Source organism: Sporothrix schenckii, assembly GCF_000961545.1.
Source record: "Sporothrix schenckii 1099-18 chromosome Unknown Cont47, whole genome shotgun sequence".
NCBI lineage: Eukaryota > Fungi > Ascomycota > Sordariomycetes > Ophiostomatales > Ophiostomataceae > Sporothrix > Sporothrix schenckii.
In genome coordinates this window covers 1,189,466-1,213,360 of record NW_015971148.1, presented here as the reverse complement: position 1 = coordinate 1,213,360, position 23,895 = coordinate 1,189,466, and the positions used below count along the sequence as shown (strand labels likewise).

The 23,895-nt window shown below is 54.6% G+C and overlaps 7 protein-coding genes across 7 annotated transcripts; 3 read left to right on the top strand and 4 right to left on the bottom strand.

Annotated features, from left to right (window-relative positions):
• Window positions 1-262: 262 nt before the first annotated feature.
• SPSK_03068 (forkhead transcription factor HCM1) lies at window positions 263-2,806 on the bottom strand (the record flags this gene model as incomplete). Its single annotated transcript, XM_016729911.1, has 1 exon — window positions 263-2,806. One exon carries the CDS (start codon window positions 2,804-2,806, stop codon window positions 263-265), a length of 2,544 nt encoding a protein of 847 aa, XP_016584973.1.
• A 7,073-nt stretch (window positions 2,807-9,879) lies between these two features.
• SPSK_02934 (actin cytoskeleton-regulatory complex protein pan1) lies at window positions 9,880-14,497 on the bottom strand (the record flags this gene model as incomplete). The annotated part of the gene is made up of 3 exons (XM_016729782.1): window positions 9,880-11,107; window positions 11,174-13,681; window positions 13,779-14,497. The coding sequence occupies 3 exons, from the start codon at window positions 14,495-14,497 to the stop codon at window positions 9,880-9,882; spliced, it is 4,455 nt and encodes a 1,484-aa protein (XP_016584972.1).
• A 311-nt stretch (window positions 14,498-14,808) lies between these two features.
• SPSK_03800 (uncharacterized protein) lies at window positions 14,809-15,060 on the top strand (the record flags this gene model as incomplete). The annotated part of the gene is made up of 1 exon (XM_016730634.1): window positions 14,809-15,060. The coding sequence occupies one exon, from the start codon at window positions 14,809-14,811 to the stop codon at window positions 15,058-15,060; it is 252 nt and encodes an 83-aa protein (XP_016584971.1).
• Window positions 15,061-15,364: 304 nt separating this feature from the next.
• SPSK_03641 (mediator of RNA polymerase II transcription subunit 21) lies at window positions 15,365-15,989 on the top strand (the record flags this gene model as incomplete). The annotated part of the gene is made up of 3 exons (XM_016730476.1): window positions 15,365-15,421; window positions 15,538-15,661; window positions 15,730-15,989. The coding sequence occupies 3 exons, from the start codon at window positions 15,365-15,367 to the stop codon at window positions 15,987-15,989; spliced, it is 441 nt and encodes a 146-aa protein (XP_016584970.1).
• Window positions 15,990-16,273: 284 nt separating this feature from the next.
• SPSK_10529 (pyrimidine nucleotidase) lies at window positions 16,274-16,942 on the bottom strand (the record flags this gene model as incomplete). The annotated part of the gene is made up of 2 exons (XM_016736906.1): window positions 16,274-16,443; window positions 16,501-16,942. The coding sequence occupies 2 exons, from the start codon at window positions 16,940-16,942 to the stop codon at window positions 16,274-16,276; spliced, it is 612 nt and encodes a 203-aa protein (XP_016584969.1).
• Window positions 16,943-18,279: 1,337 nt separating this feature from the next.
• On the top strand, window positions 18,280-21,033 carry SPSK_03039 (uncharacterized protein; the record flags this gene model as incomplete). The annotated part of the gene is made up of 1 exon (XM_016729883.1): window positions 18,280-21,033. The coding sequence occupies one exon, from the start codon at window positions 18,280-18,282 to the stop codon at window positions 21,031-21,033; it is 2,754 nt and encodes a 917-aa protein (XP_016584968.1).
• Window positions 21,034-22,191: 1,158 nt separating this feature from the next.
• On the bottom strand, window positions 22,192-22,884 carry SPSK_03620 (uncharacterized protein; the record flags this gene model as incomplete). Its single annotated transcript, XM_016730457.1, has 1 exon — window positions 22,192-22,884. One exon carries the CDS (start codon window positions 22,882-22,884, stop codon window positions 22,192-22,194), a length of 693 nt encoding a protein of 230 aa, XP_016584967.1.
• Window positions 22,885-23,895: the final 1,011 nt, after the last annotated feature.

The window sequence follows — 23,895 nt, the reverse complement described above, 5'->3', positions numbered from 1 at the left end:
AAAAAATGCGTAAAATACTGCAGATAAGACAAGCGGAAAGGGGACAACCATAGCAAATGAACGTAGGGTAGAAAGTATGAGTAAAACGCAGACCAAACACCCCTGAAGCCGTAACGTGATTGCTGCTAACCGCTATATTCTTCGGAGACATCATAAATCATTGCCAAGAGATAAAGGAAAGGGTAGGAAAAATCATAGGTGTAAGGGAACGTGAAAATAGTATCGATAGCAAAGAAAACGTGAGTGGAAACGTCATTACTTCTTAAAATGTTGAAGTAAAGCTGCGTCCGAAGGTGGGCTTCTGTGCACCCTTGCCACTGCGGCTGGGTGCCTGCTGCTGTTGTTGATGCTGAGGGTACGGCATCAGGCGAGGCTGTAGCGGAGCAGAGACGAGTTGCTGTGGTTGGATGTTGGCGCCGATTTTCTCAAAGCCTTGCAGGATGTCCAAACCAGCGAAGTCATCCGACTCTTGGAGGAACTCTGGGGCACAGATGTCGTCCAGAGCAGGCCATGAGTTCTCGTCGCCAAGGCCATTGTCAGCCGCCAGGGAGTGGGCAGCAGTGCCGGACCCATTCCGTGGTAACTTGCTTGGTGATTGCAATTCAAAGAACTTGCTGGGAGACGAGCCCAGTCCATCAAAGAACTTGCTGGGTGTGTCAACCGACAGGCCACCAGGCGACTGGTTTGGCACCTTGAGGAAAGGTGCCGATGTAATGTTGCGTCTTGCAGCGGCGTTGGTAACATCAGACAGTGCACTGACAGAATAGGACCGGTCCAAACGCGACCGCTTGCTGGACGGTGCCTTGGCCTTGATTGGTGACCCGTTGTGCACAGAAGGGAAGAGGTGAGGAAGAGCATCGTCCTGGAAAATTTCAAAGGTATTGCCCAGGTTGTTTGTGTCCAAGGTGAATTCTGACTCGTCTGTAAAGTTGTACAGCGACTCATCGAAACCCGATGGGCTGCCCCATACTGGAACATCATCGGATGCTGAGGCCATTTTCCGCAGCGGCGATGCCAGCATGTTCTGCACCTTGTCGCGGTGCATGCGAAGGTTGGTGCCCGGTGACACCGATGGAGGTGGTCTCATTGGCGCCTTGAGCTTCACAGCAGGTGTGAGTGGTGGCGGAGGCATACGACTTGAAGCACTGTCGTTGCGGTGGCCGTGACGAAGAGGCGAGGAAGAGCCAGGGTTATAACCGTTACGAGACCGGTTCTTTGTCGGGCTGTCGTACGACGAGGCACGCAGACGAGCAATCTCTTCTTCAGCGCGGCCACGCTTAATTCTTGACCGGTCGCCGCTCTCGTGGAGCTGGCGAGCGTTCTGGTTGGAGCGGAGGGCAGAGGACTCTAGAGAGGAGATGTAACCACTATCATCCATCGAAACAGACTTCCTCTTCCGCGACCGCTGTGCCGACGAAGCCAAAAGGGCTCTTGGCACAGGCGGCGGTGTTCCGCTGTGGGCTTCAATGTGCCGGGAGATGGGAGGCGACGAGTGCAGAGCAGTAGCAGGGATGGGCGAGTACTGAGACGATTCGAGTGCCGACATGTCCACTGCATCCGCCGTGCTGATCGGTGTGTTCTTCTCCTCGGCTGATGGCAGTTGCTGTTCCTCCGGCGCGGCAGTGTCAGAAGCAATGATGGTAGCATCCGAAGACAGTTCAGGCTGTCTGGTGGAGTGCGTGTTGGCCATTGGTGCTGTAGACGACGGCTCGACCATACTCATGGGCATGGGCGGTAGTTGTGGCGGGAGAGCAGGCTCCTGGAAGCTAGAAGGCATTTGCGGGAGCGAGGGCTCCATGACAGTGGTTGACATGACCTGCAGGCTGTCGCCCATCGGCTTGCGGACGGTCTTGTCCTTCATGAACAGGTGCTCCATGCCGGACTCGATGGCCCAGTAGTTGCCCTTGCCCGGGTCGTCCTTGGGGCGCTCCTGCTTGACAAAAGCCTTGTTCAAGCTCAGGTTGTGGCGGATGCTGTTTTGCCAGCCGGCGTCCTGGGGATTGTAAAACGAGTAGGTGTCTGAGATCCATTTGTAAATTTGTGACAATGTCAGTTTCCGGCCGGCGGAACGAAGAATAGCCATGCCAATGAGCGTAGCATAGCTGTGGCCAGGTTTCAGTCCGTCGTCAATAATGGGCGGGAACGCATCGTGCGGAGGGATCGGTTCCTCGTCCAGGCGCGCCCTCTTCTGAGGCCGTCCGTCTTTGATCGGTGCTGGCTCAAGCAAGCGCTTGCCGGGGGTCTTTTGGTAGTAGTTCTCGATCGACAGGTTGAGTCCAGGTGGAGCCGGGAAGATGATCGGATAGTTGTTCTCCTTGCCCATTGCGAAGGAGCCCATGACCGGGCCTGTGGGAACGAGCGAGTTCGCGTCTGTCGTTGCCGGCTTCTGGGCTACGGTCTGGAAGCGAGACATCAAAGGCTGCTTCTTTTGCAAAGAGTCTGTGGGCTTTGTGTGATCCACGGGCGGGTTGAAGGAGACGGCGTTCAGGTTGCTGCGCTGGGAGGCCTTGAGAGGGCTCAGGGGCGATGTGGACATCAAAGGAGTGCCCATTTTTGAGGGCGATTGTCTCATAATGGACTGCATTGGAGGGTTGATGACGATGTTTCCGGTACTGTTGCCCAAAGGGGTGTTCCCGTTGCCGTTTTGGAATGAGCCGCTCTGCATAATGCGACGTTGCGGTGGTTTTGAGACCGATGGCATGGGAGCGTGGCTGATCATAGGTGTAGCCGGGTTGAAAAAATTGTCCTGAAAAATCTGGATGGGGTCTGACATATCTGACATGTCGGCACGCGGAGGCAGAGCCATCGCGGCCGTTCCGTCAAAGAAGGTCGGGGACTGGAGTTGGTCCAAAGGGGCTGCTGATGAAGCCGGATATGTGGGATATCCAAGGGCTGTCCATTAAGTCCGTGTTAATTCGATGTGCTGGAAGGCAAACGAGGCAAAGCAAGGGGACAAGTGTGTAAGGGGAATGAGAAGTCTCGTTTTGTGAAAGAGAGACAGTATGAAAAACGAAAGACCTTCAAGAAATAACGCAGCATAGCCGGCCGCGGAAAGGGTAATGGCCATCTAGGGGAGAAAATGATGGAGATTCGGTGACATAAAAAGAAGGCTGAGGGCACTTACGCTTATAGCGGGTCTGGACGCGTCGAGGTTTCTGGCGTTCGAAGAACTCGAACAAAAAGCGACGAGTGATTGATGTCCACGTACACGGTTATGTGAATCTTGAGTCGGTCTGCGTATATCGAGCCAAGCAGGGCTTCGCGTAGGAGGACGGACAGTGGCAGCGCGGTGAGAAATTTCGGTGGACACGGTCCGCGTTCTGGTCGTTCCTTTTCTTCGTGTTCCTGGCGTGACGTATAAAACCGCTAGGCGTCGAGTACAGTAATCTTCAGTCTGTGAGTCGAAACGAGCTGGTAGAGTGCGTGTTCGAGGAGCAGGCGAGGGGAAGTGACAGAGCAAAATGCGTGCAGGCGTAAAATGTCGTGATGCTGGGTTGCGGAGGTGAAAAGTGAAAAAGGAAAAGTCAGAAAAGATGAAAAGAGAAGGAAAAGAGGGGGTAAGAGATTCGGAGTGAAAGGAGGGAAAGAGTGTACAAAAGAGAGAAAATGGGAAAGGAGAATTGGGCAGAGAGGGAAGGAACGACGTACAGGGCACGGAATGGACGTGTCGGGCGTTGGATAGGGAAGGAGCGGCCTTGGTGGTGGTAAGATACCTTCAATGGACAGGTAAAAATAGGACCAGTTTAGGTACCCCGTCTCTGTCCGTAGGTTGCCGCGCAGGGTGTGCAGGGCCAGAACATCCGCACACCCGCTACAGCCCAGCTCTACTGCTGGCGTTCAGTGCTGCAACCGCCTGAGACCCAAGCTAAGTAGGTTTTGTCTCTTCCTCTGTTCTTTCAGGTCTCATTTTGCTCCTGCTTTTTGCTGGCCTGCCTTCTTTCTTTGGTTGGGAACGTGAGCGCGCAGGGGGGGGGTGGCCAAGGGAAGGAGGTGTGGGGCAGGTTTTGCGGCCAGTGGATTGGACAGCAGGGGCGCAGGCTGACACGTCGGCATGGGCTGGGCAAGTGGTCTTTCCTTCTCGCTTCTCTTTTCCCCCCGTTAATACGACTCTTCCAAACTTCTGCCGGCTCGTTTTGCGGAAAACCAACCTTTGGTCTCTTCCATCGACCGTGGTAGTGGCCAATAGGCATATGCGACCGGCGCCATGAGGGTGAAACGGAGGAACGACCTGGCAGACGGGCAAAAGCAAGCGACTGCAGCACAAGTTACAGAGTACGGGGACATGATGACGGCGGCGGAAAGAAGGCACGATGCACATTGGGTGCCGCCAGTTGGCCAAAAGGGGAACGTGTGACCTGGTCAAGATGCATGCCAGTACCAGAGCAGAAGCAGTCGCCATCGGCGATACTTGTCCCTGAAGCTCTCCCGGGGCCGAGCAAGCTGCAGGCTACCAGCTGCTGCTTGTGGCCCGGTCGCGTCGACGGCGTAATACCAAGGAATTTAGTACTACGGCGCAAAGGCGAGTGATGACATGATAAGGCAGTTGCGATCCTCATTCAAAGCCGCCTCTTGTCTGAAATGCCGGTGCCTTAATGGTGAGACAGTGATTCGAGAGGCAGGCTCTTTCTCGGGCAGTTGGTGACGATTGCCAGACCAGGCCGTGTAGTAAGGGCTTGGATACGAGCAAAACTGCAAAGGTAAGAACGATCAGCAGAGACGCCGAGCCCCATCGCAATCTAGAAGTGCGTCTTGACGGAGGCAAGATCAAAGACATCGGTGACCACTTTCCCTCCCTTGCGCCGTTCTTCAGCCGGAGGCGATAGTCTCATAAGTGCCAAATTAGGCATGTATGGGATGTACTGAAAGGAAAAAGGCATCATCCACTACGAAGTGATAAGTAAAGCCGCCCGTTCCCCTTTCCCCGCCACTTTGGCCCCCATGGTGCTCTCTCTTATTTCTTGACCTCGTTTCTCCAAATGCACCTGCCCGATGCACCGTATCGTCCTACGTGACCTGCCGTTTGCATACGGACGCAAAAGAACGACACTACAGAATGACAAAACGAGGCGTAGCAACTACAACAGGATAAATGAGAGAATCAGGCGACGTGCGAGTGACAAAGACCACAAGACGATCAAGCGCCCTCAAGCAGGAGCATCCCAAGCAAGTGGGGCGGGACAAGAAGAAACGAGAAGACTGGCCGCGACCTCAAACAAGATCCGAGCGAATGCAGGGAGGCCAAAGTAGAGAGAGGAAAGTAGGACGCAATCTGATGGTTTGGAATTGATGGAAGCGGGGCAGGATGATTGGAAGGGAAGGTCGGAGACACCAATACGTGGACGAACGAGCAATGGTCATGGGTGGGATTGTGGGCCATCTCGGATACGCCTGCCCTTTCCTCTGGATTCTGCTCTTGCCGCCCGGCCTGTTGCAAATCACTGGCCTCACCTGCGTGTGCCACCGGAAATGCATTGTGTCGCCTGTGCGTTATGCGAAGAAAACGGGGCGCAAAGTATTACAAAAGTAGCTTTTGCCAGACTACCAAGCATAGGGATACTCCGTACGAGGTAGCACACTCCCACAACTTACCTGCAAGTCAATATCATGCGGCAACCGGTTGGACGTTGTGCAAGCGAGGAGCGAGGGTGGGTGCCAGTGCAAAGAAGGGACGTATGGCGGTCAAAGCCCGTGAAGCAGAATCGACAGGCAAAAGTTGCGGCCAAAATGCTGTTGGGCCGCAGAAAAAGAGGTCAAAGTGGGTGACAAAATTGGTGGTGTAGGAGCCGCGAGCGGGGGATGGTTTTGTACTAAACGCGGAAACGCGACCAGACGCGTCTCGTTTGTTTTGATTTAAATGTCGCGTCAGCCAATCATATTACATGGGGTCCGCATTGCGAAACGAACGGCGCATTCCTGTTGGCTCCAATACGGCGCCGCCCACCACCACCAAAGGCGACAAAAAGGCGACAAAATGCAAGATTTCGTGTCATTGTCGGGCTTCTACCAAGGTGTTTCTCTCAAAACAGATACATCCGTCAATCAGCATTTTGCATTTTTGGCTGATTGATTGACGTGATCATATCCCGCTCTTTCCTTCGTTTCGTAGAGGAGTCGTCGAATTTCCGTGTGGCCTTGCAAGAAGGAAAGAGCGCTGTTGGACCAGGAAAGAGCGAGGTGCGAGGGACGTAGTCCGTAAAAACGAACGAGAAAATCCTTCATCGCATTCCCTGGCGAGGCTTCCAAAATGCTTATGGAGCAAATAAGACCAGGGATCGCGGTCTCAAAACGACACCGCAGAAAAAAAACGTACAAACCCCACCAGCCGTTTTGTCAGGCTTTTCCTGGTGTCGCCCATCACGCCGCCTTTTTCCGGACATGGGTACCAAACTTCACATAGACAACGAGACAACGCACGCTCGGCTCATTTGCACCAACGATGCCACAAGTTTGACGCCTGCAGCGATCGAATGAAAGGAGACAAGAGGGGAGGGGCCTACAAAGTGCATGCAGGTCATTAAGTGAAAAGAGGGGGCGCATCTTGTCTATCGGAATCAGATACCATCGCCGAGACCAAGTGGGCGGCATGCCTTTGGAGTCAAGGCGGGAAGGTTTGTCAGGCCTTGATTGACTGGTTAAGAAAATTAATTGACCTCGTTCCAGAATCGACCCGAGGCAGCCTCCGCTCTCCATCTGTTCCACACGTTAAGAGGCTCTTTCTGGGTGACCAGAGAGCATTGAAACATCGACGAGGCGGTGCCCGAAGTGCCTGGAGATCCGATCGAACGGGCAGTCTATCTGTCCGCTGAAAAGCGGCCTGGCCTGGCGAGCCGTCGACCCGGCCAGAAACGGGGGCCAGAAAGCAGCAATTGTGAACTGGAAATCTTCGACTGGTCATCGAGAAGGATCGCCCTTGGTCTGGGCAAGATGTCGATTTCCGATTTCCTGCTCTTCTTTTCTTCTCTTCAGCTGGTCCTTTTCCCAATCTCGCCGATTCTTAGACCCTCTGACCCTGCCTGCCCGTGTACTGTCGCGGTGTGCTAAGGCGATGTGTGACATCACGATCGGCGCCAGAGGACTTGTTTCTGTGTATCCGACAAAGTATTCGTATCTAACTAAGTCCACCTTGGCAAGAAAAAAAAACGGGTCAAATAGCGTCGAAGAAGTCCGTACAAAATCACGTCGTACGACGAACAACGGGGGGCTTTCATCGAGATCGGACCACGCAACTTTTGCCAGGAACATGGAGGAGACAGCAGAGAGGGGGGCGGGGGGTTCGTCAGAGCGGAATGTCGCAATCTCACCAATGTCTCAAGCAAAGCAGCCAGCAGCAGTCTCCATTCCAGCACGAACATCACCACTTTGTGTCCTTCTCGCCCTTGTCACGGGTGCTCCGAATGTGCACAGCCATTGGTGCCACATTTCTTTGAGCAACGTTCTCCCCGACTCTTTCTTTCGGTCAAACGTGCCGAGCACCTTGGTCACCTTATTTATGTCCCATTCTTTATGCTGCCGCTTTGGTCTGGTACAGTGGCTGAGTGGGGAGATAATACAGAGTACGACGAATATAGGGCGGACGAGCATTTTGCATCCATTAAGAGCACTCTCCGAAATGGCATGTTCATGCCTCACCCTGCCCCTTGACGAGTAGGATCAGCTGCCGCCGCTGAAGAGGGCCCCTATTCCCTCTCGATACCGGCGTCGTTCCCCTCTTTGGACCAAACTCTCGTCCATCGACTCCCAGTCATCAGCCCTCGTGGAAACCGAGCTCGCCGAGGAAGTGACGAAACGAGAAAGCGCACAGCAAGAAAAACAACCCCATGCTCTTAAGACACGAATGCCCACTAATAGGGCCAGGGACGATCCATGTGTGAAAAAATGGGTCTTGCACCCGACAAGAACAGATTGAGAGCTGGAAGAGAGATGAGGTACGGGGACACGACGAGTCCGGCTTAGTTTGTCGGCTTGTGAAATAGATGGGTCCAGCAGGCCTAGGCGCGTCCAGTACATCGCGAGATCGCGTCACGCAACACCAGCCGGTTGAAATTTATTTTACAGGGAAAGCGACTTTGTAGCGGTGTATGGAGGGCTTTCTACAATCCCACGATTCACCTCGTAGCAAATTTTCACAATCGGGCTTGAGGTGACATTGCCGATCCCTGCCGAAGTTGGCATCAAGGAACACGCCCTGACGCCTCGTCCGCTTAAAAAGGTCGGCGCGTGTGACGAATACCGAGTCTATTCGCATACTCCTCGAACTTGGTTGTGGGCTTCCTCCTGGCTGGTTATGCAGTAATGAGGCTTGTTGCAGTGGCAGGAAGGAATACAAGTTTCGTTTCAGGAGGCCTTGTTCGGCACAGACTACGCGAGGGTAGCAAGATGCACGTTTTCGGCAAAGGGAAGGTCAGTAGGCTGCAGTCGGGACGGACTGGTGTACTCTTTTCTGCGGAGGTGCAAAGCGTCCATGGCCCAGATCCAGGCTCTGAATTCTCAGTGAGTCCGTCTCGGTGGGGTGGCATGTTTCCAGCTTCCATGGTATCGCTGTTTCGTTTCGTTTCGTAACGACGTATATTTCGTGTGTTTCCGTCACTACTCGTTGTTACCTGTTTCACCGCGCCGTTGAGTTGCTCTTTCTTAATGTCGGGCCCGGTGCTTTAACAAACATAGTGCACCGCATATGGGTTATATTGCTGACCACGGGAGTTAGGGTGACTGGTAATATATTTACATGTTTATATTGGGTGGGCCGTTAAGGTTGCGGTATCTTGAAAACATGGTTTGCACGTATTTTCAGTGTGGTGTTTTAAGGTGCTCATTTGCATTGTTTCTTATATATATCTGTGCACGATTTTGCATGAGGGAACTACATAATGGGAACAATATGCGGCCTGGTTTCTTTCATATGGGCGGAATAATAATGGTAAGAAAAATATATTGATTTTTATTATATTATTGGAATTTTTTTTTAAACAAAAAAAAAACATATATCACAAGTTACAATACAACAATCATATGTGAGCCAATCATATGTTTTTTTCGTAACTACACAGACGATAACCATATACAGTTGACAAACAGAAGAACCGCCGGGTACTACGAGCACAAACGTCAGGTACTACCTCTCCAATGGTTATCTCACGATACCAACAAGTCGTCACGACTAGGCAAGGCCGCAAACCGTCAAATGCCATGCGACGATACAGACAAGGAGAGTATGGCATTAGGTCGTGTAGTTGGTAAAGCCACCCGACGCACCGTACCCTGAACCCATTCCTAGCATATTCCCATCGTACTGCTCACCAGCACGTCTGTTTACATCGTATTGAGACGGGGATTGGCTCTCGAAAGACGCCAGCATAGAATCCAACACAAAAGATAAACGAAGGCTAATGAGGACATGTATATCAGGCAAAACTTATTTGACAAACTTAACGAGAAAATTATGAACAGGGAAACAGACGGTAGAAAGTGAGCGAGATAGAAAAGGCGTGCGCAGGGTAGACAGTAAGGTGTTGCCAACAGGACTGATACGAGCAAACCCCCCACCGCGATAGTCTCTTTCCCACCCTCACTTTGTTGTATCTCCTCGGCTGGTGCTGGTCGCCGGGGTAAGCGGTAGCTCCGATAAAAAACAAGAAGCGAAAAGAACACACAACGCATCGCCAAATACTACGCCCTCATTCAACAAAGCGGGCAAAGCAAAAACAGAAAACATAAAAAGAAAGGCAACGGACGAAAACACGATAGACCGGTGGATCCTATAGCATGGAGGATATCCAACTAAGCACCAACTATAGGATCGGAATTATTGCGCAGTCCCGATCTAGTAGGGATAGAAGAAGGAGGCGCGGGGCTACTTCGCACACGGCATAATTGTCTAGATTAGTCCAGGACGCGACCGCCCGACATAGGCGCGCTCTTGTCAACAGTCACCGTCTTCTTCAGAGCCATACCCGTCTTGACCTGGCTCAGGAAAGCAGCTGGGCGCTGACCCACCCCGCCACCACCTGCTGCCGGCGGAGGAGGGCCTGGCGGTGGGGGAGGAGGAGGCGGAGGAGGGCCCCCTGGTGCACCGCCTGGCGGTGGTGGCGGGGGTGGAGGTGGAGGCGGAGCAGACGGAGCATCGGCTGACGGTGCTGGGGGCGGCGGCGGAGGGGGAGCCGTCGGAGCTTCAAAGATGGGAACCGGGGGAGGAGGAGGGGCAAATGCTGGCGCACCAGACACGGGCGCTTCGGGCGCGTCGGCAGTAGGTACAGGAGGAGGCACGTCGGGCGCAGCCACAGGAGGTGGCGGGGGCACAGTGGGTGAGCTCACAGAAGCAGGCGAGGCGCTCGTGTTTTTGTCACCCACAGCCGACAGCGGCCGAGGAGGCGCCATGCTGCCAAACAAGCGGGACGCCAGCTCGGCAGCGCTCTTACCGCCAGGCCGATCGTCGTCGTCCGAGTCCTCCTCTTCATCGTCGTTCGCATCCGAGCCCCAGCCATCGTCCGTGTCAGCACGCTTACGAGAGACCGGGCCCGTAGGAAGGGCAGCAGGGGCGGCGGCCGCAATGGGATTGGCCGTCATGCGGTGGAAGGGATTGGTCGAAGCATCGCTTGCGGGACCCGTAGACGCAGGCGGAGATACAACCGTAGTGGGGCCGGTAACAGAAGAGCTACCAGAGGACTGCGACAGCATCTTAAAGTACGGGTTGCGGCTCTCGGCCTTGGTCTCATCAGGTGACGTGGCGTTGCCGTTTGACGTTGGCACGGGAGGAACCACAGCCGTAGGCGCGACCTCGCGGTCGTTGCTAATTTGACTGCTGGCAAGCGTGGGCGTCGAGGCCTGCGGCGTGATCTGCTGCGGACCCTCGTCGTCATCGGAGGAGTCTGAATCGGCGTCCATCGACTCCAGTTGGCGCCGAAGCTCCTCCTCGCGCTTCTTGGCCGCGTCGATCTCGGCCCGGCGTGCAGCGAGTTTGGCCTCCTTCTCCTTCGCCTCGGCGAGGGCAGCCTTTTTCTTCTTCTTCTCCTCCTCCTTTTTGATCTTGCCCAGCCGCACTTGCTCCTCAAGCTCCTTGAGACGCTGCTCGGCAGTTGACAGCTCGTCTTCATCCGCCTTTGCGTTGGTCCTATAAACAGTTAGTAACTGGACTAGTCATTACCTTCGAGAAACCCGAGGGAACATAAAAACATACTCAATCTGCTTGGTCTTGGCTTGTTGTTGTTCCAGGCGCTCTTCCTCTTCCACCTTGGGTGCCTTGCGGACCGCCGGCGGGGGTGGTGCACTCTTTGTCTCGGCAGCCGCAGGAGCGGCAGTAGCAGCCGGTGGTGGGATGCCCCGCTCCTCGGCTAGTCTGGCCTTGCGCTCGGCATCTCGGCGGGCTGTCTCCTCGTCAGCCAGACGTGCCTTTTCTGCGCGCTCCGTCCGCTCACGCTCTGCCCTTTGCGCAGGCGACTCGCCACGGCGGTTGATACCAATAGCAGCAAGCCGCTCCTGCATGCGCTGGGCGGCCTGCTCCTTGATATAGGCGGCCCTCTCCTCAGGCGTTTTGTAGGCCGAGTAGGACGAGCCACCCGCAGTTGGTGTTGCCGTTCTAGAGCTGGATACCGGGCTCTCGACGCGAGAGGTGCTAGGGGAGCCCGAGTGTGGGACGACATCTGCAGGCGCTGTCAGCGCGTCATTGCGACGGTCCTGAGCGCGGATGCGGTTCGAGCGGCTGGAGCGCTGGAGGTCAAAGATAAAGTCACGGACCTCATCCTCCACGCCAAGTGCATCCTCCCAACGGCGGCGCTCGTGCTCTGCAGTGGAGTTGCTGCCCGTGTCCTTGATGCTATCCTCGATGCCAGAGGCAAACTCGCGGACGCTGTCTTCGACGTCCTGGACCATTCGCTCGTTGTTCTCTTTCTCGTTGCGGATCTTGGAGCTCTCCTCCTCCAGACGTCTTGCAGCATCTGCGCCGTTGTCCGAGGCCTCGACCTTCTCGCCCCGGAGAGCGGCGGTGCGCTGGCGCATCATAGCCTTGGCGCGGGCCTTGACACGGTCAGACTCAGTCACGGCACCGCCGGGGCCAGTGCCGACAATAGGCTCTGCATTGCTCGGGTTCGCCTTGGCGTCCTTGATACGGAAAAGCTCAAGGCGAGCGTCGGAAATGGCCTTTTCTGTCTTGCGGACCTGGGACGCAAGGCTGGGAATTTTGTCGGTGAACGTTTGGAGCTGGCGCTTCAGGGTACGGCGCTCGGCATCCGAGTTGCCACTGGTGCTGACCAAAGACGTGTTCGGGTGGCTGTCTATGTCCTCTTGGATACGTCTAATGCGGCGGTAAAGTTCGTCGGCCTCGCGGCGGTCCTTTCTGTCGAGAATTTCATCCTCCTCAGCGTTCTTCTCGTCGCTAAAGTCGAGAGCGTCCAGGACCACCTGTTTCTCACGAATCTTCTTGCGCAGCTGCTCCAGCGTTAGGTCGTCGTTGGACGTCACCGAAGACGGGGAGTCGGGCCGAGGCGACTCGTTACCACCGCCAAGCCTGCGGCGGGCGCTGGACTTGTAGCTGACTGCCTCGTCATCGTTCTTGAACACAGTACCGTCTTTGCGGTTCGACCCAAAGGCCTCACCGCTGCCACGGAACGAGTGGCTCTTTAAGTAGCTTACGCCTGTCTTCTGGGGGAGCAGAGCAGCACCCGAGTTCTTGCGATAGTCAGACTCCTGGTTGACCAAATTCTTCAACGTGTCGAGCGACTCGCTGAAGTTCCGGGTCGACGGAGGAACGAGCTCTGCAGGCAGGCGTGCGGGAACAGGGTAGCCGTTGAGCTTCCGGTAGATCAAGTGCATGGCGACCGCAAACTCATCCAGGTTTAGACGGCCCTTGTTGCCATGATCAGCCAGGGTCCACACACGTTCGAGGTCTGGCTTTTCCAGTCCGCTCTGGCCGAAGATCTCAATAGCCTGGCTACCGGCGATGAAACCCTTGTTCATGCCATCCCAAGCACGGAAAATGGCATCGTAGGTGGTCTTCTCACCCTTCGTGATGGCCCACGGAATCTGTGCGTTGCCCTGTAGACCGGCCGTCGTGAAGTTTCCTGTGTTGCCTTGATCGCGGCCAGTCTGCGGCATCATCCGCGCCTGGAGAATATCGATGTTCGGCAGGCCTGTCGAAGGAGTGTTGACCAGACCCCACTGACCAGGCCGTCCGGTCGGTTGTGCGTTCAAAGGCGCGGCCATGCCAGCACCGCCCGCCGCGCCAAATCCAGTGGGCATTGGCGGCATAGGAGGACGAGGGCCGTTGTATCCGGCGGCCTGGGGGTTTTGTTGGAGACCCTGGAAACCAGTGGGCTGCGGTTGGAAACCTGTCGGCTGGCTGAGGAAGCCGCCCTGCTGCTGCTGTTGCTGGCCGGGAAAACCGGTCATCGTCGCCTGGAGCAGTTGCGAGTTCGAAGCCTGCGGCTGCGGATGCTGGATAGCTGGCGGGGAAGCCGTTGTCTGGCGACCAGAGAAGTCGGGCGCGTTGGTCGAAGACTGTGCACCGTTGGCGCTGTCATCCTCAATGCTGAAGTTGATAATGTCCACCATGCTCGAGACCTCGTTCTTGATGTTGGCCGGCAGAGTCGAGGGAAGCGTCTTGCCCGTGAGCTTCAGGTTGCATAGGTACATTGCGAGCGCAAACTCGGGAAAATGAAGTTGTCCGGAGCGGGTGGTATCGGCAAGAGTCCTATGAAAAGAAACAAAAAACACAAAGTTAGTATGCTGCACAAAAAACTGCTTCCACTGAGCTTCTGCATCCCAATCTCCTTCTGCCAAGGACCTACCAGATCTGCGACAAAGAGTCGCCATCTAATCTCGACCGCAGAAGCAAGTCGCGCGCCTTCTCGCCACTCATCGTGGTCTGGCCGTCGCCGACTGCAGATTTGAACAGGGTCTCGAACTTGGCCTGGTCTTGGGCTGTGATAAAGGACAGGCGGATATTCGGGATCTTCGACGAGGGCTTAGCTGACTGGGCAGCCGATGCGCGGGCTGCGGCACCACCGCCGGTCTGGAACGAAGCAGCCATTTCCTGGAAGCCGGTCGGCTGGGGCTTCATCGGCACGGCAGGGGGGGCGAGACCTTGAGACGGTCCAGAGGAGAAGGGGCTCGAAGACTGTTGTGGCAGCGAAGGAAGTGGAGGCTGCTGCTGCTGGTTCTGTTGCTGGAACTGTGCCGGAATCGAAGGCATGGGCGGCGCAGCACTCGACTGAAATCCGCCCGCACCGGGAAATCCGGTGTACTGCGACTGAAGCTGACCGGGGATCTGCTGGGGCATGCCGGTTGCTTGGGGCTGAACGCCGGGAAATCCTGTGTACTGCGACTGTAGGGGTGCCTGGCCGAAACCAGTCGGTTGTGGCGCAAATGGACCCTGTTGCTGTTGCTGCTGCGGCTGTTGCTGTTGATGGCCGAACGGTGAGGCGGTGCCATACAGAGGTTGCTGCTGCTGCTGGCCGGGGCGAAGGCCGGCGCCGCCGCCGAGGAATGAGTTGGAGTTGGAATACATGGCAGCCTCGGAATCAACTCGATAGGGGCGTCGGGTTACGATAGGATCGCAGGAGGCAGAGACGACGGACGGATCCCTCAAGAATTGGGAATTAGATAGCTCGAGATAGAAAATGACGTGCAAGCAGAAACAGAAAGTGTAGGCGAATGGAGAAAAAGCTCGACAAAAAAGAAATGGGTGAGAAAAGGAGAGAAACAAAGCTAAAACATCCAAGATGCAAAAGGAGTAGGCGAAGCCCCCCGAGGACAATACAGCTTGGTCGCGGAGCAAGCAAAGGCAAAGGGGAGCGGTTGGGGAGGGAAACGAGGGAAATGGGGTCACACGACACAGAGAGCGTGCAATGGCGATGCAAAACAAAAGAGAAAAGAGTGAGGGTGATGGGGGTGAAGGTGGTGAACACTGAAGGCGAAGGAGATGACGAAGCTTTGCTGGGGGGCTGCAACCAAATTTGGGCAGCGGGCACGGTAGGAACAAACTGGCAGGTCTGGAAGGAGCAGCCAGAGCGAAAGCTTGGAGGAGGTGGAAGGGGCGCAGGACAACTGGGGACAGGTGTGGAGGCCTGATTGTTGCGTGGTTTTGGCAGGTGCGAGCGCCTAGCCCAATTTGAGGAACCCGATAATTCCACACTGAAGCTTGCACAAGCCACAAAGCACCGCCACATTACCTCTTCACGACACGCTTTGTACTTGATGCTGGGGCGTCTGGTTGCGCGCTGTAGAGGCATTCAGCGTGGGATGTAGCACTGTAATTACGTCGTATTTTGTCCGTCGTACCAAGGCCAAAGCATCAACCTCTCGTCAACTTCCGACTCACTCACGAATACTGCACTGCATTCCTGCGCGCTGCCCCTGACCCCCAGCTGCGACCATGGCAGAAACTAAGACGGCCGACAGTTTGTCGCAAGTGCAGGATGCCGTGGACCAGGTATGCTGCACCCGATCTCTTATCGCAGAACAACCGCGATGGGCGAGCCCTAGCAGGCGAAATAGAATGGGAGGATGTGAATAAAACGAGCTGCCACTGACCGTTTCATCCTCCAGCTTGCGCATCAGTTCCTCGCGTGCCTCTATTTCCTCGAACGCCACCACAACCTCGAGAAGCTGGGACCGACGGACATCATCCAGGAGCAGCAGAAGACTGAGAGCCAGCCTCGGACGTTAACTGGTTTGTCCTCTACATGGTATCCGTTAGACGATTATTCTGTGCTAACATTCGTTTGTTCTTTTCTTTAGTCGAGGCAATTCCCACAGACGAGTTCCGGCAAGGCCAGGAAGAACTGGCGCGCGACCTTGTCTATAAGGAGCAGCAGATTGAATACCTCATCGGCAGTCTTCCAGGCCTCGAAAATACAGAACAAGACCAAGAGAGGCTGATCCGTGAGTTGGAGGAAGAACTAAAAGTGGCGGAAGTGCAGCGGAAAGAGGCGGTACGTGAGCGGGACGAAATGCTGGCGAAATTGGACGGCGTGATCCGAAGTATCAAGCGGCCATAGAGGTTGGTGATTGGAGATGTAATTGGACAGTGAAACTTTTGAAGCTAGATACCCCATGGATGATTGACGCAAGAAAAAGAAAACTTTTCTTAAAAACATAACACAGATGCTCTATTAAGAAGCAACTCCCAAGCGGGGCCGCCTGTAGGGTCTCTGATCTAATCTATCGCGGCAAGTCTATGCGTGCAGCCACGAATAACCATAACACGTTGCTCTATCATTACACACAAATCAAATGCATGCAGCTCTTCACATAAACGGATTTGTCTCGTTCCTGGGCCGTCTTAGGAAGAGCTGCTCTTGAAAAGTTGCGGGTAGATAGTCCGCAGCTCGCTCAGGGTGCTGATTTGGAACTGGGAAGCTGGTGTTCGTGGCGAGGTAACGCCTTCTTCGACCAGGTGGGCCACCGTCCAGCCGAATTCCTTTGCGCCCTTGCAGTTAATGTACGAGTCGTCTATAGGCATGTTAGTTTCAGTTTGCAAAACCTAGTGTCGCAAGGTATGATGCGTACCGACAAAGAAACAATCTTCAACCCGCTCGATGCCCGCGTCGCGCATCGCTTTCGCAAACATGTCCTTGTGTGGCTTGCACAACAGCGGTGTTGAGCCGTAGTCGCAGAATGTGATGCCTTCAAAGTGCTCTTCGATCTCGAGCAGCCGAACCACGCGCCGGCCGTGCGTCACATATGCATTTGTCAACAGCCACAGCCGTACCTTGTCGCGGTCAATGTCCTGCAGTAGCTGCTTCAGAACCGGGTTTGGCTTGATAATCTCGTCCAGCGGCAGCGCATCGTCCACCTTTGCGTTGTAATCGAGCGGGTCGATCTGATGGTGCCGTACCAAGCCCTCAAGGGCCAGGCCGTAGTTCTGGTAGTACTCCTTGTGCAGTCGCACCGCCTCATCCCAAGGTAGAGACAGATGATTGGCAAAGTACTCGTCAATGAGCTTTGCCATGCGGTCGTGGACTTTCGCGCCTGAAGAGACAAAGGGCGGTTAGTGTGAATTTTCCAAGGGAGAATCATAATCATAGGTGAGAGCGAAAGGTCCGATACTTGCTTTTTGGGTAGAGGCAGTTGTCAATGTCACTGGAGGCGGGCGTCAATGTTAGTCGCATTGTCGGCTTTGTCAGTTCGGGACGCGTGAAATGCGGCTTACAAAAATAAGACCTTTTTCGGTGCCCGTGAGGCGCCTTCCGTGGCCTCGCCCGGCAGTGACGTCGCGTCACCCATCCTGGTCGCTTTTGTGTATAGGTTCTGTTTTCGGCAACAATAATATGCCGTCTTCTGTATCGCAAATGAGCGTTGGAGCCCTGAACCAAGCAGAGCAAGAGGAGCAGGGAGTGCTTTCAGCATGACAAACACGTACGTTTGGCTTGACCTACAGCGTGTTGCTTGTCTGAGCTATCGGAATGGTGACAAGCTGGCGAGATCGGGGCCTTTGAGAGTTGTGATGTCGGAAGCAGCCGTTGTTAACCGTGTCACGTGGGTGGGGAATGCTAGTTTTAGTTTGTTGCGAACCAGGCAAGAGCGTTAAGAATTACGACGAAGATTGCGTTTGTGGTCCTCGAAATTGATTTGTATAGAGAAGGCCGCAGGATTTTTGTCGTATGAAGAACATAGAAAATCGAATAGATAGAAAACTATAACGGGTATTTGCTTTGTAATATATACTGACACGCCCATAGCTGCCGAGTGAGTCAAACCATGACCGAAAGTACAAGCCTCGATGCAGTGAAGTCGGTCGTCACTGCCTGTTAAGGCGATAAGATAAAACGGCTCCAACGTTATTTTGGTGTAGTCAGGTGGTCCGTGCTGTAGCTGCAGCACTTCACTAGTCGCTGGGTCGCGACTGCGCAACTTTTTTGTTTTGCTGGGCCTGCCAGTTTTTGCCGCTTGTCAGTTCGCTTCGTCCAAACATAGCTTTGTTTGATTCATCTCCGTCAACCATCAACCAGCGATTTTGACTTTCGTCTCCGGCAGCCTCACGCCAGACTGCGCTGGGTCCCTTTGGCATAGCGGCTTATTCGCCGTTTGATTTGGCCTGACGCGCGAATAGTCAGACGCGCGGAAAAAGATGTGGCCAACGACATCTCGTTTTGTTTCGTCTGTTGTCGTCGCATGGTAGGCGCCGGCTTTTGTTGTCGCCGGCTCCCCCTTTTTCTCCCTCTTTGCTTTTTCTTGCCCTTGACCTCACAGGTACACGCCGCCGTAGTGCGCTGCGAGACCGATATACCTTCCATTGAAAGGTCTTTTTGATACACCGTCCGATTTGTTCCTCCTTGGCTGCCCGCCATGTCGATTGAGATGGAACTGGACCCGCCCCCTCGCGCGTCCATGACAGAAGACGATCTGCATCGCATGATGGAGTTGAACAGAATCATAAAGCTGAGCGAGAGCATCACGTCTGGAAAGCACCCAAGAATCAAGATTCCACCACACCTTGTACCCTCGACCACGAGCACTGCGAGTCCGAAGCTCCCTCCCGGTGCAGAGCGGCGACCTGGCAGCAGCAAACATGCTCACGATACACTTACAATACCGACGGCTGAGACAGGCGCCGGGCGGGTGAATGGTGCTGGCCATGAAGCGCACAGTATAATTGCCGGGAACAATCTCGTGGCGTTTGTGCAGAACAGCCGGTCGTTGGATGTGACGGACGCAACTGCACCTCTTTCTGGCCTGGACTTTGCTTCTGGAGTGCGTGCTGTGTCGCCGAGTAATATCTCGCTATCGGAGATCCCACTGCAACGTGCCAGACTTGAGGCTTTGCTTCGGGAGCCGCCAAACCTGCGAGGCAAGGCAAAGGTGGAAGAGGTGCAGGCTGATTTCTTGGTGGACGACGTCCTGCGGAGGGGGCGGGAGCTCGAAAAGACGTTCACACCTCCCCCAGTGGCAGTTCTATCCCAAGGTCTTATCACTAACCTGGGTGGCGCTTCAGTAATACCAAAGGCAAATGCTTCGTCAAGTGCAGCTGCAGAGTCTGTGGATGACCAGACGTTTTACTCGTCCAACTTCAGCACACCCGAATTCGCCCTCACCTCCCGGGTCCCAGCCGAGTCCGACCGCGACGATATGCCTATGGAGGAGGGCTCCGATTACGAACCTGAACTCGACTATGTCCCATCTTCTCCACAACCGGCACAACAGCCAGACCTGGCTGCGCTTCAGCAGGTCCCACCTGAGCAACTTGCTACCGCTACTTCTGAATTGTCTGGGCAGCTGCCTGCTGAACTACTGTCGACTCTGCTGGGAGCAAACTTTGACTCGGTATCCCTCACCCAAGCCGCTCCACCACAGCCATCCATGAACCCAACACCTGAACAGATACAACAAGCGGCCGTTGCCGCACTTTCCGCATGGCCCGGGCTTCTTGGAGGGCCTCAGGCTGCAAGTGGTGGAAGTGGCATTTCTAGTTCTCCAGCCCACCTACGAGTGGCTGCTGGCAACCCTCAGCCATCTTCTCCATTAGTTCGGACACACGATTTGTCGCCTGTAGCTCCCCAACCAGCGCATATCTCCTCGTTGGCTGTTGCGTCTCAGCTGCCCTTGGCCGCAGCCGGAGGTCAGTCCGGATCACAGGGCACGCCGGCGCAAGTGGCCATGTTGCGAAGGGGAGAAGCGTCTCAGTCAAGCCCGGACAGCTCGCCGTATGTTGATGGACGCGCTACCGACAAAGGCAAAGGAAAGAAGAAGTATGCTGGGAAGCGCAAGGCTGATGTCAACACGACTTCACCGCGTATCAAACTTGAGCCAAAGTCTCCCTCGCCGATTCTCGCCCCACCCGCGCAACGACCACACAAGCGACAGAAACAAGATTCACGACCGCCAGCGCGAGATGTTGTCTACCGTCGACAGGGGGATGAATACAGTCCAACTGCGCAACCCACGTCTTACGGCCCTCCGCATGCTGTACGAGGGGACCCTCGTGTGCCTATTATCTATGAGCGGGTTGATAGAGGACATTATGTTCAGCCTAGAGCGGCAGCTGCCACCCGCCGTGCGAGCTTACAACGGTACGAAGAACAGCGGAGCCTTGAGGGTGGCTATGGGCAAGCCCACACAGGTTACGCGCCGACGATTGCAGCCGGTCCGCCCTCGCGTCAGTATGCGGCGGGCCCTTCCCATCCAAATGTGCGTCCTGCTGGGCCGGCGACGCATACTCTGGTCGAGAAGTCGTCTGGCTACCCTGTGCACTCCGCGGGCGAATATGAGGGTTCCGGGCGGGCGAACATGCGACCGGTGGCCATGGCCCCACCGCCTAGAGAGCGCGTTGTTGTTGACGAGTTTGATCGGGAATACTATGAACCGGTCCCGCCGCCTCGTCCACAGCAGCCCGTAATGGAATCAGTCACGTACGACCCGAACTTGGCCTATGAGCGTCCAGCTTCACGTTTACACCAACAACTCCGGTACGAGGACCGCTATGGCTCTCAGGCACTACAGCCTGTCTACGACGATGACGAGATTGTATATCGGAGAACGTCGCCGATGTTTGCGGCTCCTAGACGGGTTGTCACGCAACCGGAATATGTAACCCGCGAATATGCGGACTACCCGCGGCGAGAATTCTCTGCACGTCCTCCCCCCTCACAGTATCCAGTTGCGGCTGAGAGGGGCTATATTGTGGAGGGGGCAGCGCCGGTCCCAGGCTATGTAACCAGGGCGTCTACGGTGCGGCCTCCCGAGGCTGCTCGGTACGAAGCACCGCCGCCGGGCCGATATGTGGAAAGGGTAGGTAGTGTTCGGCCGCCAGATGCTGCCGTTTACCAAGGGTATGCCGGCGGCCCAGAGGATGGGCCTCGTATCTATGGTGGACCGGCACGGGGTGTGCCGGAAGGTGGCGCTTATATTGATGACCGCCGTGGCCCTCATGAAGTAGTCCGGGAGTACAGCATTCGTCCCGAGTCTCATGTCGTTGTGCATAGAGAGTACAGTGCGCGGCCTGGGCCGGCGTCGGCGTACTACGCGGAGCAAGCCCCGTACGCGATGGGTGGCCCGCCTACTCAAGAGTATGCTTACTCAGACGAACGGGCTGCATACCAGTGAGCGGATGCCATTAGTGAGCTATGGCATCAGATCAAGTTGACGATGGTACAAGTGACTTGTCTTGCTTCCTTTATTATCTTTGCATAATTTGGCTGGATTTGGCCAATCAAAGTAGAGCATCAAACGGAGTACATTTTGCGGTTGTCATTTAATAGCATTGGGGGAATAAGATACAAAAGCATTTTGATTTCTATTTCCATTGCAACTACCTGTTATGATTTTACAGATTATTGGTTTCTCCCAAAGAACACAGGCTGCCGATTGTGAGCACATTTTTTGTAGTCGCCATGGCCCTTTACGTTCACTTGTCGCAATGGACATGGAACTAGGTAGAGGCATTATTTTACTTCCTTCAAACCCGGGGCAGAAGTTTGAATCAAAGATGGAAATGGCCAGGCATACAACGTGTTATCTACACAAAGAGGAGTGCCGTTTAGTTCACATATCGGGAGGACTTGGTTGCACGTGGATAGACACTTTATCGTGTTGTAGTGGATAGCCACAGATTATTTTACGATTTTCAGTATCATATGCCCAGACAGCCCTCGTCAGATGCTTCTTATTGAACATTTTGGGCAGGCATCGAACAAGGAAATCCGGACACGCCCTGTCGATCCCTGGGGGTATGTGATAAATCTGGGACGAAATAAAACACAGGCGCCAATGCGAGAGCTATGCACAGCTCCGGAGTTCCTTCGAACTGTTCTGTCACTTGGTTCGTTTCTTGTCAAGGATTCTACTTCATGATCCTCAGCTCGCCAGCAGACGGTCGATTGATTGGTGAACTGACGAGTTGGCGATGGCAGTCTCTGTTTTAAATGCAGCCTGTTTCTAGCAATCGTCAAGCAAAGTAGGCCTGTGTCTCCCCGCGTTTCCGGCTGACACACTCCTGGTCTGGCAAAACTGCAAGATGCACGACAGAGTGGGGGGCACACTGGTAGGCTCGAGCACCGAGCTTTGAATTCTGAGGAGTAGGTAACCTCCAAAGTACACCGAGTTGTGCAACGTGTTTAGCAACAATGTCTTCCATCGTTGACATTGTTTGTGTCATTGATATGGACCGCACATACATAGTCCAGCCGACGAGTTGATTGAGTGGACTCTATCGCGCTTTCGAAACTGTGCCATTCTCGATTCTTGGAGCTTGTATATATGAATCTACGGCGTGACACGGTTCATGAAGCTGGGAAGCCATCTAAACATTGATCGACCTTCTGTGCCGTGCCGCGTGCTGTGAGATAGATTGCAAGATGTTGCAACAGCTACAGGTGCTGTCTCTGCTCGTAGATCCTTGTAGTCGTTCACATTGAGCAGCTCGACGGAGTCCACTGACCTTTGTTTGCACAGAAATTGGGCGTCGACCTCTCTCGAGAGTGTTTGGCTGGAATGGTCGAACTGAGTAGCAAAAAGCATGACCGGCATTCGATCTGAAGCCGAGCGCGACGGTGGAAACGCCAGGCCCGGATTCGGAGGCATTCCACAGGCATCCGGAGCAAATTCGAGGCAGCTCTGCTCGTTCCTGTTGGGGGTGTCGACAAAGAGTACGTGGCAGGCTCCATGTGCCCCATTCGCGCTCGGCTGTTGTGCAGGGCCATTGCGACAGACGAGGATGTAATAAGACGTGGTTTCGATCTCGGGCGTCACTGCTCCCCACTTCGTAATACGGGGGTAGTTGTCCTCCTGGGCAAGCTTTCTGGAGCAAAAGTCCCGTTCATTGTGGTCGTTCCTGCCTCTTGAAAAAAAGGAGTAATTTCTGGCGTGGAACGGGAAAGAAGCAAGACCGAACCACCCCTGTTCCTGCCCTCTCTTGGGCCTTGTTGGCGACCTCTTCCTCTCCTGCCTTTTACCCATTTTTGGCGGGTGGAGATGAGGACTGAGGCAGTGCAAATGGACCACACTCTGAACGAAATCCAAGGCATGCAATGAAATCACCGCAAAACCATAGAACGGCGTGTTGGATTCGTAATGCCTGTGTATCTGATGTCTGAACACGAAGCAGCTTATTTCAGAGACACCAACGCGCCTACGGGGCGAGCTGCGACGTGCATCATTCCTGTAGGCATGGCCGGAATAGCTGGAAATAAGACCATCGTATGGTCGTGTATCCAGGTTGCTTCCTTTGTTGGTTTGTGCTTCGTTCTTTGCTTCCTTTCGTTCCTACATCCTTCCGCGTTCCAGCAGCAACAACGCGACTGGAAAGCGTGACCGCGCCCTTGAAACTGATATTGGATATTGGCCGGGTCCTTTGCTTGACGTGGCAGAAATAGCCTTCAGATTTCAGCAAGAATCCGTGGATAGGTCCGCTATCTTGTCCAAACCCTTATTGCATAGTTCTAGCTATATCCATAGTCCATATACGACATATGCAGTGCATTGATTGCATGAGGTGCTATTTTCAGTCATGTTAAATTGCAAATGCAGTAGCTTCGAGCGTGCCTGGAGAACGACCTGCAAGGCAGGTCGTCCTCCCACCTTTCTCCACCGGCACATCCGTGTCTCCTTATGTGACGAATTTTACGCCGCACTGAGTATCTACTGTCAGATGTCTGCCAGTTAAACACGTCCATACGAGTGATCATCCGCATGCCCCTTATTTCTTTTGTCTGGAATTCTTTATTCTGCACGACCCATGCCCGCTGCTCCGCCGGGCATGCTCGTCCCCAGCTGGCTGCGATGCCACATCCTGTTTGGTCACGCTGTTTGAATGTCATAGCGCCCGTCAAGCCCAGCAGTTTTGCTATCGTGACAGCTTTGGCAGCCTTGTGAGTGGAAGAAACAGCGTGATGTGAGCGACGTATTAACTGTAAGCGGCAGCTGCTTTGTTCTTGCCTCGTGCTTGCTTTGGGTAGGGGCAAGAGTAGA